This window comes from Canis lupus, chromosome 18, assembly GCF_048164855.1.
Source record: "Canis lupus baileyi chromosome 18, mCanLup2.hap1, whole genome shotgun sequence".
NCBI lineage: Eukaryota > Metazoa > Chordata > Mammalia > Carnivora > Canidae > Canis > Canis lupus.
In genome coordinates, this window is record NC_132855.1 from 56,619,798 (window position 1) to 56,635,239 (window position 15,442).

At 36.4% G+C, this 15,442-nt stretch overlaps 1 protein-coding gene across 2 annotated transcripts in view; it reads right to left on the reverse strand.

Moving 5' to 3' along the window:
- Nucleotides 1–15,442, reverse strand: part of CHCHD3 (coiled-coil-helix-coiled-coil-helix domain containing 3) — a 277,973-nt gene that overhangs the window by 89,883 nt on the left and 172,648 nt on the right. Inside the window, exons 5-6 of one of the 2 annotated variants that reach the window (XM_072784615.1) lie at nt 9,535–9,549; nt 8,404–8,487 (exon numbers count right to left, since the gene is read on the reverse strand). In XM_072784615.1, coding sequence (XP_072640716.1) covers nt 8,404–8,487; nt 9,535–9,549 — 99 coding nt within the window. The remainder of the gene's footprint in view (nt 1–8,403; nt 8,488–9,534; nt 9,550–15,442) is intronic. The other variant, XM_072784616.1, reaches the window with a different exon arrangement.

A 15,442-nucleotide genomic window follows, 5' to 3' on the forward strand; every position in this document is an offset into this window, starting at 1 on the left:
AACACCAGCCCTGCAATTTTCTTTAAAAAAATTATTATTCGTGTATTTTAATTTCTCAGCCTATAAAACAGGGAAATAAACACTGGCTGGTCTGCCTAAATGAAGTATATTCAAAATTTATAAATAAACAAGATATCAAGAAGCAAAACAATCACGAATTACAAAATTGGATGCAAAGAAGATTCAGAGATCCAGCCCATTTTCAATCATATTTGCCGGAAACACAGAATGACTTCCTGGCTGCAATATTCCTACTAATAAAGGAAAGATCCTAAAGAAAGGAAAGGGAGTATTGTTTTACAAATAAAACAACCTTGCTGAGCCTCCCCACACAAAATAAACAAAATCTTTAAAAAGTGAAATTAATTTCCCCTGCATTTTATAACGCTTTATTTCTCACCTTGTCTTTACGCATTCAGGTGGCATACCATTTTAAAAAACCATCATGCTAAATAGAATTTAATTATTTTACAGTACGGTTTTTCACAAGGTAAAGGAAATATGAAGAGTCAAGAAAGTATGCAACCCATATTGTCGGCATCTTAGCACTTCTGATCATTACAAGCACTCACAAAAAGGCAAGAGTGGGCTTTAAAGCTAAACTCTGTATTATCTCTTTCTCAGAGCCCTGAGGCTATCACTGCAAAGCACAGTGGTCCATTCTAAGCTCTGAATAGAGAAAAGGAAGAGATCATTAAATTATAATTTCCATGCACAATTGGTACAAGTATTTCCTACCAACAGGATTAGTATGAAAGCAAGATCCCAGAATAAAGCTGCTCAGCAGAGAGGATGGCAGTTTAGTGTCTTGTAAATTTGATTTCACTGAAAGCCCTGACACATCATAATGGTGAAATCCTATTTACTGTAGCAAGCAGGGTGGATAATGCTATTTAATACCTGGTGTACTGTGTGCCATCAGCTCATAGCTTTGTACTCCATGTTCTCATCTTACCTTCAGGTTAATACTTCTTGACAGCCTACATGGTAAATAGAGCCCCAAATTAAGTGCTGATCCCGTGATTTGCAAATCTTTCCTCTAAAGTTAGGCACAGAAAGACTGGATCCAGTTAAAGGGATAATTTTCACGGGATGCATCTTTAACAGGCTCACCCCAGAAAAGAATGTAAGTCGCATATCCCTAAAGCCAGATTTAAAAAGCATTTCAAGGTTACCCAAACTACATTTCCCATTAGGAAATTCAGAGAGGTTAACAGAAAAGCCAATGCGTTTGAAGGACTTGTTGAATAATGAATTAAGGATAAGAACCCCATATCCACTGCACTGCATGGGTCACTCCCTTCCCCCACAGGAGGACAAAACAGAAGGGGGAGTAAAAAAACAACAAAAACAAAAAAAACCCTCCTTTCCTGCTTGCTGCTTTTGGAATATCTGCAACAATAAGCACCCTTTAGGGAGGCAGTGAAGAGTATAAATGGGTTCAGGTATTTGAACCCAAGTTATAAATAAATGTATCAATTATATTAGCAAAAGATATGACGATACTGGCCCTTATTAATTTCTCTACCTAATCAATGAAGGTATAAGCACATTATGTGAACTATCATTGTTAATGAGAAAAAAAAGAGCAACTTAAGGTACATGCAGCAAACCACTCCTAAAACCTCTGTCCTGTGTAATGGCATTACAATTAGAAGTGTCGCTGGCTTCTATCGCCTTCAATGTCCCACTCCTGGACCAGAGAACTTGGGTTTCTGCAACTCTGGGTAACTTCAGACCACAGGGAATCTGCCCTGATTTCAAGATGAATGAGGAAGCCAATATAAAAATGCAGTGTCAAAGGAATGATATTTATCTTTAGGTTGACCAGTGCAAACTAGTTAGTCATTTACAATGAAGTTATGCTTTTAACTATTGTGTTAAATCTGCTGTGTCACACTGTATGGCCAAAACACACACAATAACTTAGTGTATATGAGCTATGCATATGACCTAGAATCACTGATGATTGTTCAGAAACCACATGAGGGGGGAAAATATCAAAGGGTTTTTTTTTATCCCATAAATAGACTTTATTAAATTATCTTCCTACCCCAGAAAAGACTGCTTATGTTTTAGTATCTCAGGTGTCAGTGATCTGTGATTCTATCCTGTATTAATCCCATCAAAAGGCTGACCCTGCTTCACTCAGTGAGGTATTTTTATAATGACAGACTTCATCTGGTAGTAAAAATACATAATAATTTCTTCCCATAAGCAGCACACTGGGCTGACAATAATCCGTTCTGTCGTTGTTTCTTTTTATTATCATTGTTGGCATTATCTTCCCCCAAGCTTTGCACAGAGGAATAGAGAAACCAAGGTACTAATTGACAAGAGAAGTCAAGCAATCAAAAAAGCCAATTAATCATACAGATGAGCCCGACACTTTATGATGCAATGAAAGATATGCCACCCACTATAAGTAAAAGGCTTTTAAAAATTGCTCATTTGATGTAAGTAAGCACGACCTTAGAATTTAATTAGTAACTCTCTCCACAGGTGATGAACTAGTAAAGTACTTTTCTTCTTAATGACAATTTATTTTTCACTATTCTCTTTGCACTGCTCTCTTCTGCCCAGCTTGTACAATTCCCTCTCCTTAATTGTATGGGATTGACTGCAGTGTGTATGCAAATAGCTACTGAAATCCAGAGGAGCTTACAAACAGAAAGCAATAGATCCCACTACCCTGTTGATCTGAACACTGTGACTCTAACTAAGCCCTCTGACCTCCCTCAGCTCCTCAAGTCCCCAGGGCTTTTATAGCTCTCTTCACACTGTGCCAACCAGCCCTCCTCATTCTTATAAATGCCAAGAGCAAAGAGGATTCAGTCGAGCAAATCAATTCAAGTTCATAATTGAAAAGTTAGACAAGAAGACATGCTAATCATCAAAGAACTAACATCTCCAAGATGTCCTGGGGAGAAAGGGGTCCTTCATCCTGGAAGATCCCTGGGAGGATCTGCCCTCCCAAGCTATGGCCTAGTCTTGCTTCTCACTTCCCTCCCACAGAACTAACAGACTACTGGAAAACAGGCATTTCCTGAAGATTGTAAAGGCAATCCAGACTCTAACAAACTGACCATCGAAGCAGCTCATCAAAAGTAACAGCAAGTTTTGTTTCTTTCTAGAGGTGGAAAGAGAGGACTATCGGATAGCAACACTATGAACGTGTGAATGGCTCAAAACTGCTTCAATGACTATGGCTTGCTTACTTCATAGTAGAAGGAGCACACCTAGATATTAAAATAACTCCTAGGGGTATCATGCCATAGCTGCTAGGTAATAATATTTTATTTATTCCCTTTTTAGTCAAATGTCCCCTGGAAGTATCAGATCCTGGAGAGAAGACTGCATTTTGAATGCTTAACACTCTTCTGGATTATGAGGTAGCATAAATCCTATTTTAACATTGGAACCTAAAAAGTTGTATCAGAAGCCAAAAAGAGCTAACTTTCTACCCAAAGAGTTAAAAACCAACAAGACCCCACTCGAGTGCAGAACTAACAAATATTAAAGCTAGTACTGGCTAATGGCTGAAAGCTGAGGTACTGGACCTGTCTCAGATCCAGATGTTTTGGTTGGATATTCTTGGGTAAGTTACTTGAAGCATTACCTCTGAACAACAGGACTGACAACCTCATAGGGTTATCTGTGTGAATAAAATGACAGAGCCCATACAAAGTAGCTAGCACATGTAAATGTACAATAAATGTTATCATTACTATCACAATAATGACGATGATGCTACAAATAATATCAAGACAGTCAAACTTGATTCTCATAGGATATATATTATTAATTTACATGACTAGTGAAGACAATACCAAGTGTTTTGCAGATATTCAAAAACTACATTAATTGCTTAAGACATAATTTTATGGTATAAGCTTAGTAAATCTAGGATTTATTCACTGAACACCTATGTGAGTTGTGGAAAACACAGAGACAAGAAAATGACCTTTACCCTCAAGGAATTTATGCTATAAACACAGGTAACTAATCACAATTATAAATGTGGCACCACAAAAAGAGATATGTAAAACACTGCGGAGCATTCCCTTAGTGATTTGTGGAAAGCTTCCTAAAAACATTTAAGAATCTTCTCTTCGAAAGCTGCCCTGGGCTTCCTCTCCTCAAATCACCAATCAGGAATTAATATCTTCCAAGTCTCTGAAATCAACAACCAGGAGTTAACACTCAAGTCCCTTTCAGTTAGGCCATGTACCTCACTGCGACCCCATGAACGTTATTTTTTTTTTCCCATGAACGTTATTAAAATATAAAAGTTTACTTTTACAGCTATGTCAATGGTGTTTGATAAAGCCAGCAACTTTTACAATGAAATGAAGACTTGAAAAACTTTACAAATGGCTTTGACTTTCTTTCTCAATAAAGAGTTGCTGCTTTTGGAATAATGATTCTAAGAAGGGTGAATTAGTGCCCAGTTTAAAATTATACTTATTCCTCCTCTCAAGTTAGTAAAAGGAAACAGTTATCGCTGACTCCTGGTGAACTAACCAATATGAATACATGGGAGGAAAAAGCTCCATTCATGCATAGGAATTACTTAATTGATAGAATTTATTGAAATAGATCAGAGAGGCAAGCCAAGCTGTGTTATAGAACTGAATGTGTTCTACACTGCTCAAGGGACTGGGGTTCATAGTCTCAAAAGAAATTTATATTAAGTCAATGAAAATGAACAATTCAAGTGATAAGATTATGAGTCATCTAAAAGGGGTAGTGTACATAATTATGACATTAATCTAATTGATGGGGATCGTTTTTGGAATGATTCTGTGAACGACTGGTCAATGTTCCCTCTCCAGTAATGATACAGCACCTGGTTTCTCTTTATGGTTTCATCATTGCATTTGGTTAAAATAAAGACATGTACTTAACCCGCTTTTAAACCAGAGGCAACCTGGATTTCATGTAAGTTAGGTGATTCTATAAGTTACCATAATATTATAATCATTTTTCTTACATTATGCATTCATGGATTCAGCACTTTTACATCTTCTCACACAAATTGTAAATAGAATTTCTAATAGAAATGGTGAGACATTGGCACTTTTCACTGTCATCATAATATAAGGGGAACTCTTTTTACAATCTTCTGCATTAAGCCTGTAAAAATGCTTCATCACTGAAGGCCTACATCTCTCAAATATTCCTCGAAGAAATCCAATTGAACGAAATTAATTTAGCTACTTCAGGAATGGCATGATAAACATGATTTCATAGAAATGGTAAGAAGACAGCAGAAAGCTGAACAAGAAAGTTAAAGTAGACATTCTTTAACGGCAATGGCTTTTGTTAAGCATTTTCCAGTTTTCAAAGAGTTTTTATATACATCATCTTATTTGGTGCCCCCCCCAAGTAACTCACAAATGTGAGCAAGGAATGGAGTATTATCCCCACTGCATAGATAAAGAAGCAGAGACCAGAAGAGATTAGGTGACTTGTCAAATAACTAGGTGACCACACCATGCCTTCTGACTCCTAGTCCAGCTTGGAGTTATTAGGTATTAACTAATAGTACTATGATTATTCCATTTCAGGATTTTTCTAAGCTCACAGGTACTCCTTGGTTTTCAGTTAAAATTCTTAAATAACTACTTTCTAGCCTTATCTTCAAAAAGGAAAACTATACATATTTTGCTTATATGAAAAGATGCTGATGGCAATGATTTGACATCATCATATGATATCCATGTGATCTACCACCATTTGTTCTAACCTGAGGCCAAAACAACAGTTAGCTGCTGAGGAGACCAGTTTCATCTGCCAAGAGCGGGTCCTCTCAGTACATCACACTAATCACTGAATTACCTCCATCAAATTGGTGGATTTATGAGAAATGGGTGAATGTTTTTCATTGCCTTTTCTTGTACCTGACAGTGCTCAATGACAAACTCAAAAAGTACTGAGCATAGTAATACTGGATGGCAAAGAAAACTGTCACTGGACAAAGGAAAAGCAGGTGCTGGGTAAATGACCTCAAAAACTAACGATCAAAAAAAAAAGAAAAAAAAAAACTAACAATCATTTGTTTTACCTAGTTAACATTTGCTATCAGGGATGGTGGTCTAGAAGGGTACAAGTAAAGTAAGAGCTACCACTGACCGCAGTAGTGGTTATTCTGCGCTGGACACTACTGTAGGTGCTTTATGAGAATGAGCTCATTTAACAAATCCATACTATTATAACCACATTTTACAGCTGAAGAAACAGATTTTAAGTAACATGCTCCAAAAATTCAGCAAGTAAATGTCCATTCAACCCAAGCCATCTGATGTCAGAGCTGTCCTCTAAACCAGGGTTCTGCAGACTATAACTCAGGAGTCAAATCCAACCTGCTATCTGTTTTTATATAATCCTAAGAGTGGTTTCAGTATTTTTAATGGTTAGGAAGAGAAAACATCAAAAGAAGAGTATTTCATGACATACGGAAATTACGTGAAATTCAAGCTTCAGTGTCCATAAATTGGAATGCAGTCACACCTGTTCACTGACATACAGGCTATGGCTGCTGTCACATTACAATGGATGGGATGAGAAGTTGAGTTGAGAGAGCTGAGTAGTCATGACAGAAACCATACATGGCCAGCAAACTCTAAAATATTTTCTCTCTGGCCCTTTACAGGAAAATCTGCTCACTCCTGCTATAAGCCATTCCATTCTATGCTTATTTATCATCTCTACTTGGATATCGTAACAAATATCCCAAACTTAAAGTCATTAAGATCAAATTCCTGATTTTCTCTAGGACCCACGTCCAGATCTGTATCAGAATAATCTTCCCCTCTGGAAAATCCACCTTTCTAGATATAAAAGTCATAGATCTAGAGTATCCTTGAGTTCCTTCTTTCACTCATGTTCAAAACCATCAATGAACGTGATCAGCTCTGCCTCTGAAATATCCAACCCTGCTATATTCCATCCATGGCTAGCAGCCTGGCCAAAGCCATTGCTATCTCTTTTCCAAATTATTGCCATTTCATCTTACTAGGTCTCTCTTGTTTCCAATCTTGCCCAAGATAGCAGCCAGAATGCTGTTCCATTCACAAACCCTCTTGCCTCTCCAATATGCCACTGCTTCAGGGCTTTGGCGCTGGCAGGCTTCCCATTACTGTAAATCTCTTACCAAATGCCATCTGTTACATAGGCCCTCCCTTTTCATCAGACCTCACACCTACACTCCAAGGCCCTGGGACTCTCTTTTTCTCTGCTTTATTGTTCATCCAGATACATGCAACCTGCCATTCACTATATATACTAGGGCTCCCTGAGGGCAGAAGTTTAGTTCATTTCCTTCACTAGCATATTATGGTAGTAGCCTAGGGCCTGACAAGTATTATATGCTTAAGTAGATACCTGCTCCATGAATGAAATGACCCCCCCATTCAAGAAGCACTCACACTACTGACATACAGAGACAGGTGAACAGATTTAACGTGTAAATAACTGTACTGAATAAGGCTTAATAGTGTGTTTCTCATTTTATCTACTTTCTTATTAAACATTTTACTCTAAACAAAACAAAATTCAGAGGTCTCCATCAAAGGGAAGAGAGAGCTAGCTTGTATCGCCCATGTATGAAATGATTCTAGACAAAGCTACTTTACTAAACAAGAGCACTGATAAGGGGGCTCAAATGCCTATTCTGAAACCCACAGTCTCCTTCTGTTTTAGCCTTAATCTCCACCTTTGAATCTCTGTCAAACTCTAGGGCCTGCCCAGGGTTACTGCCACGATTCCTTTTCTTCTTCTTCTTTTCTCTTTTTTTTTTTTTTTTTTTTTTTTAAGGTTTTTATTTATTTATGAGATAGAGAGGCAGAAGGAGAAGCAGGCTTCTTGCAGGGAGCCCAATGTGGGACTAGATCCCAGAACCCTGGGATCATGCCCCGAACCGGAGGCAGAAGTTCAAACACCAAGCCACCCAGGCATCCCACGACTCCTCTTAATTCCTCTTCCTAAGTCCTACTATTCAACTTGTGCCCACTACTCTTAAAAGTGATACTCATTTCTTAGCCACAAATGCAGTGAAACTGAGGTTTCCCAAAGACAATAAATCCCTTAGAACACTATCATTTCTACAAACCCACTCGAGTTTAGTCTACTCAGTGTTAGGAAGAGTCAAGAGTAGCATTCTAAAATACCTGGGGGAGTTGGAGAGTGGTAGATGACTGAATGAACCAATAATAAGACCATACCTAAAACAACCAAAGAAGAAATAACGTCCCCTGTGAGAATGATCTACCTACTTCGCTTCTTCCTTTTCTTTTAACAAGGAAAAGCAGATAGAATTTTAATTATTGATGCTTAAATAAACATACAGGAAGGCTGCAGGTGTGGTACTAGAAGAGAATCAATGAGAAGAAATAGTCATACCCTCTCCTCCAGTCTAGCCAGCTGCTCTTTGTAGAATGCATCTTGCTTCTTTATCACTCGATCTTTCTCTTCCAGCTGCTTAGCCTAAAAAAAGACATAAAGAATATACTATATCAAGAAAAAGCAGCAACAGCAAAGCAAAAGTCAAGTATAAATGACATTAGAAATAAGTACACAAAGCTGAAGATTTTTGAAGTCTATTAGGTCTCTGCCATAAAACAGTATTAATAAAATGATGATTGCTGTATTTAAATGTAAAGAAAGAGTCTATATTGTACTTTTTTTTACTGTGACAGCTGTGTCCTACTTTGTCAAAAAGCTATCAGAATAAAGCACAGTTTTATTTAACTTCTTTTGAAGAGTAATTTAAGGATTAATATTTTGTACAATAAAACTTAGATTTTTGCCAAGCATAAGCCACATAGTTATTAACCTTTTTTTTTTCTAAACAAAAACACCTATATGACATTTTCTGTGTAAATCTTATTATGTTTGAGAACCCTTAAATTACTGATTGAAACCTGCACATAAATACATGTATGGGCCTATTTTCTTTTTTGTGAAGCTGTTGTCTTGGGCTGGGGGATGGGGGGGCGGGGCAAAAACCACGGTAATTGTTTATTTGTATAATTAAAATCTAAGAGTGAGAAAACACAGTGAAAGCAATTTTAAAACTCAGTCATCCTATTTTGAATTTTTAAGATTTTTTTCAAAATTAAGAAAAGGCAACAAAATTTTTCTGATACTTGAAAAAAAATAATGATAAAGATAGTTACTTATGGATGTTTTTCAAAGTTAATTAAAAACCTGTGTTTTTCAAACTGTTGTTTATATCTTGATCATTACAATATTTAAGTGGTCTTTATCTCTGAGAAAAGACCTCCCTGTTTCACTCCAAGTTAGGAACGTTTTTAATATATTTCTGTTCAGTAGATGTTGAATATATATTTAACCAGAAATTTTAAGATATCAAGCAAGTCGGCATTCCCATCCTGGTGCCATACACCGCATTTTTTTGCAGTGTGACCAAGGGTCATCTGGCTCAACCTTATGCAAGCATGAGTTTCACCATCTACTTAGTTTAAAGTGTACCCATTTTGCACATTCGTAGGTCATTGCTTTGCTACTTACTTTGTCTTCAATGTCCTGTAGCATGTTAAAAATAAACAAACAACAGTTATTTAACAATATAAGTAGTATTTTTTCCTAATGTCATAAAGAAATCTGATAGGTAATATCTAAGATGCAAACCAAAGAAGGCAATAAGGGAAAAATAAAATCAGAGAACTTGCTTAACTTGGGACATTAAATGTCATTGTGCTGCTACAGCCTGAATAGAAGATTTCAATGAAAAGTTCATGCTGCTTGAAAGCATATGAATAAATTTTAAAAGAATATTAAAACATATTCATATGCAAGTACACAATAATCTATGGCTCCTTGGTACAACATAGTAATAACCAGACTAGTCAGGAATATAAAAGAAAAGGTAAACACCCAAAATAGAAATAAAGGAAATTTGTAAAAGAAAAGATTTATGAGACCTTCCATTAAAAATAAAAATCATTAAACCAAATGAACAAGCAAATGACAAAAAGAGGAAAAGAAATTACAACATATAACTGTGAGAGTTAAAGTTACTAAAATACAGAACACTTTAAAAAAAAGCCCTCTAATTGTCCCCGCAAAAAGCCAAAAGAAAAATACACAAATGATATCTACTGGCAATTCACACATAAGAATACAAATAATAAACACATAGGGGAAAAGCAACGCTAAGAGAAATCAAAGAATGAAAATAATGAGATACCACTATTCACCTAATGAACTGACAAAAATCTAAAATAGTAGCAAAAATGTCACAGATAGGCTCTTCTATACACTATTGGTCAGAATGTAATTTTGTATAACCACTTTTTAAATCAATTTTACAAAATGTAATGTTTTCAAAATGTACCTATTCACTGAGATCTAAACTATTTTTAGGACTTTTTATAAGTAATTGTGACAATATACAAATATGTTGATGATAGGGTTGTTGAGAATTGCAAAGATGCAAAAATAAAAACCAATCTAATGGTTAATAAAAATATCCTCAAAATATCTAAAAAACAAACATATTATAAACAAAATGGACAGTATAATCTCTTTTTTGTAGGGAAGAAAAAAACCCAGAGAGGTACTTGACAAAATGTCAACAAAAGCTGTACCAGAACAGTAGGTTTATGGGTAGTTTCTCGTTATTCTTGCTTCTTTATATTTTCCAAATTAAAAAACAAAACAAAACAAAACATATACTTTGTAATCAAAGGACACAGGAGGGAATTTTCTAAGGTAAGAGAACTAGTCTGCTTGTTGATAATGGTGGTGGTTACACAATAGTATGCATATGTGAAAACTCACAGAACTATGTATTACAAAGAATGAAATTAACTATATAAGTATTTTGAAGTGTATACAAATTAAGTACACTAAAATTTATGAGAATAGCTACTTATAAATATGTGGATGGGGCAGCGCGGGTGACTCAGCGGTTTAGCGCCGCCTGCAGCTCAGGGCGTGATTCTGGGGACCTGGGATCGAGTCCCGCGTCGGGGTCCCTGCATGGAACCTGCTTCTCCCTCTGCCTGTGTCTCTGCCTCTCTTTCTGTGTCTCTCATGAATAAATAAATAAACAAAATCTAAAAAAAATAAAAAATAAAAAAATAAGTATGTGGATGGATATATGCATGTATCTTTGCTACTGTTAATCTGCTTATCACTTGGCCAATTTTATTCTAGGCATTTAATCCTAGGAAATATTAAGAAAAGCAAACAAAGATTTATGTCTAAGAAACTATAGCGAATGTTACTGAAAGCAACAAACAAGTGGGAACAATAGAAGTTTGTGTAAATGAGGTTTGGTCCAACATTGATTATAAAGTTTTAGTCCAGACATAATGACCAACATTTAAAGCCATTAAAAAAATAATGTTTTAATAGTTAATTTTTCTAACTCAAAATTGTATGTGTGTGTGTGTGGGGGGGAACTGGTCAAAAATAGCATGTACAGGAAGTTCCTAATTTTGCTTAAGGAAGGAACAAGGAAAGCTGAATGCCCTGTTATACAGACTTGGAAAAAAGTATGTATTATACCAACATGTTAATGGTGGATATGATATGCATCGTGGGATATTTTTTATTTAGACCGTTTTATGCTTTCCAAACTTTCTAGAATGAACAAATATTTCTTCTACAATCAGAAAAATATTTCTTAAACATTAATATCACATATATGTATCCCTGGCTATGAGATGGAAACATAGCATGATACTCAAAGGAGTGAGGTATTTAGTAATTATATTAACAACCAAATTGTTTTAACAATTTGAATAATTATTTAAAGGATGAAGATTATTTTACCTACAAAATCCTTAATGTACCAGTACTTGATTCTCTCTCCCATTCAATGTATGACATTACTTACCATGGTTCTTGAAACACGTGCACCAGATGTTTCTTTCATTCCTATATAGTGCACAGTGAGACTATTTTTAAAACACAAATATAAAGTAATAGGTATTCTATTATGGTCATTTAGAAAACACTTAAGAATTCAACACTATAAATATATTGCTTGAGCCTACTGAGGACTACATGCATCAAAAAAATTTAATTTTGAGAAGCAACGTAAATAAAGGATAGATAGCAATATCCTCATTGACTTTTCTAAGATGCAATCTTTGAAAAAATTTAAAGCAACGTGTGAAAAGGTCAGGTATGCCCACTAAAAAGGAATTACCTCCAAAGACCAGAAAACACAGAGCTACAGTCCAACATCACAAATCTTTCCCTAGACAACCAACAGAATCAATAGTTTGAGATCCACTGGTGACAATAACAAAAAAAGAAACATGGCCACAACACTTTAAAGGCACATTGCTTTGAAACAGTTAATGTGATACTGGGAGGGAAAGTCACACAATATGAATCCTGAAACTTAAATAAGCCTGGAATACATTGACTAAACTAATAGCTGCCAAGGATGGAGAGTCACACTCAACTTATGAAAAAGCAGTAAACCAAGTGCAAGGAAATAAAACTTCTACATACAACTCTCTAACAGAGAGAGAATCATTGTAAATGAACAAAAAGAAAGAGGATTACAACATCACTTATTGTTCTAAAACCATTTCTTAGGGGAAAAATGAATATAAAAAATGTCCCCTCATCTCTTGTTTACTATTCCTCTCACTACAAGAAATGTGCACTGATTAGTTTTCAGATCCTGTTAGATTTGGGATACCGTGACTGGGCTTGAAAACATGACAGTAACTTAAGTGGATCATTATGGAAAACTAGAACACCCCATATGCAAGAGACACAAAGAAAATATGGAAATCAAGTTTTCTTTAAGAAACCCAACACAAATATTTCAATATCTCAACTCAGCGTTGTGTTAGTAAGCTAGATTCAAAATGAAGCACCCATGTGTTAACTTCTTTAAGACTTGCCTCCTTTCAGAAAGGATTGGAGATGCTTATGACAAAGAATATAATAAGGTCAAAAGAAGTAAAAACCGGGATTATGGATATGACTTATTGTGCTGGTAGGAATTTTACCTTCCCATGTACATTCCTAGGTAACTCTTCATAGCCAAAGCTTTTCAGCATAATAGCTCAGCCTTCTTAGGCCTGGTTGCTTCTGAGGACTAAGCTGTGGCACAGGGAGGGTACGAGGCCTGGAGAACCAGGTGACATCACAATTCACCTAGTTCAGAGGCTGTAATGCTACCTTGGACATCAAGTACAAGGCATGTTAAGGAAAAATTCTGGGTTCCAGGAAAGCTTATACATTTTATTTTTTTAAAGATTATTTATTTATTTATTTATTTATTTATTTATTTGACAGAGAGAGAGAGAGAGAACTAGCATAAACAGGGGGAGGTGCAGCAGGAGAGGGAGAGCAGGCTCTCCACTGAGCAGGGAGCCCAATGTGGGGCTCAATCCCAGGACCTTGAGATCATGACTCGAGCTGAAGGCAGACACTTAACCAACGGAGCCACCCAGGTGCCCCAACGTTGTGCATTTTAAGTGACAAAGTTCCTTGAAATGCCAGTGTTCAATGTTAATAGCTCATGGGAAAAAAACAAAGCAGATATCAGCTCAATTTTCCATGGGAGGATACTATGAAGCCAGATATTACTAGAGTCGAGAGAAGGCAACAACTGTAAATCAACCTAAATAGGAGATCTCCATAATGATATTTCCTATAATTCTAAATCTTGTAACAAATCTGAAAAACACATATAACAGATAGAAAAAGATTTAGTCTTTCACAATGGTATGGATAGTCTGTGGCAAAGATCAATCTTGTCTTATAAACTCACATAGGCAAATAAGAGCAGGGAAAAGAGCTTTATTCCTTGTCATAACTATGTAAAACACAAAATACACAGGAACCTAATAAAATTATATGCTGACATAAAACAAAGAGAACTGAAATATCCAACGGGGCTGAATCATAAACTTGTAAGGTAATAATAATACATTTAGAAGCTGTAGAACATGATCACTGTGAATATCAATTAGCCGTAACAAAATAATTAAAGTAGCCATGTATTCAATTAGCTGAATACTAGACTTTCGTTATAAATAAGAAATTACATAGGGTTCACTACACCTTTATCAAGTGGCATTGGTAAACAAGGAATCACACTCAAAAGTACTGTTTTCGAAACCACATTAGAAGGTGACCTTCAAAGGGGTAACTCAGCTAGGTGAACTCCATGATGCCCAAACAATTATCAACTTTAGCACACTGTTCAATGACTACTTACAGGCATTAGCTATGAGCAAATGCCAACCTGAAATGTTAAACTACACTTATGGCTACTAACACAGCAAGGGCTGGCATAAGTGGAAGACAAAGACTTGTAATAGACTTCCTAAATCTGGACTTGCTCAGTTCATTTGTTTCTGTTTTGTCTTCCCAAGAAAAGCTTCGAGAACTCTCCTCTACATTTCAGATTTTTTCATGCTGATGACATACTGGAGACAACCTACTGAATATGTCCTCTGCCACTTTTGGGCACATCTGCTTATTTTCTTGAAAAAAAGTGAGCAGGGTATCCTTGGGTGGTTCAGCAGTTCAGCGCCTGCCTTTGGCCCCAGGGCGTGATCCTGGAGTCCCAGGATTGAGTCCCAGTCAGGCTCCAGGCATGGAGCCTGCTTCTCCCTCTGCCCCATTCTCTCTCTCTCTCTCTCTCTCTCTCTCTCTCTCTCTCTCTCTCCCTCCCTCCCTGTGTCTATTATGAATAAATAAATAAAATCTTAAAAAAAAAAAAAAAGAAAGAAAAAAGTGAGCAGAGGCAGGGTAAGTAGTCTGTGAAATTAAAAAGTAGAGCCAACAAGGACTGAAGAGAGGATGTTGTTAGGTTCAGAAATTTAGAACAGAAAGCAACCTAGTATAGCTTTGAATTTTTCCAGAAGTTCTCTTCTAACATTTGTGTGGAACATGGTATTTGGTAAAAAGAAGTAAAATTAAGTGCTAGATGAAGTCAGAAACGACTTCACAAGCTTTCTTCTATAGCTTTAGAGAGAAAAATAATTTTCTAATCATACATTCAATTCTCTAGTTTTCTGGTTTAATTCAGAACTTACCATCACTATGACAGATAGCAGGAAATCACTTGGTGAGGAGTCAGGAGACGCAGCTACCCATTCCAACTCTGCTAAATCACCATGTGACCACACACCGACTCACTCCAGCCCTAGCCATGTTCTAAAACCCTTCCGTGACGTCACTTCCTTCATGTAGCTATTGCCAAGTCACAACCCTGCTGCTTCTCCCACTTTCACACCTAATAAAACTTTGCAAAAGGTCTCTCATAGCACCTTTTTTTTTTTTTTTTTTTTAAAGATTGTACTTTTAAATAGTCTCCTACACTCAACATAGGGCTCAAATTCACAGCCCCAAGATCAAAAGTCACATGCTCCACTGACTGAGCCAGCCAGGGGCTCCTTATGGCACCTGTTTTTTACTTTGCCTTGTATCATAC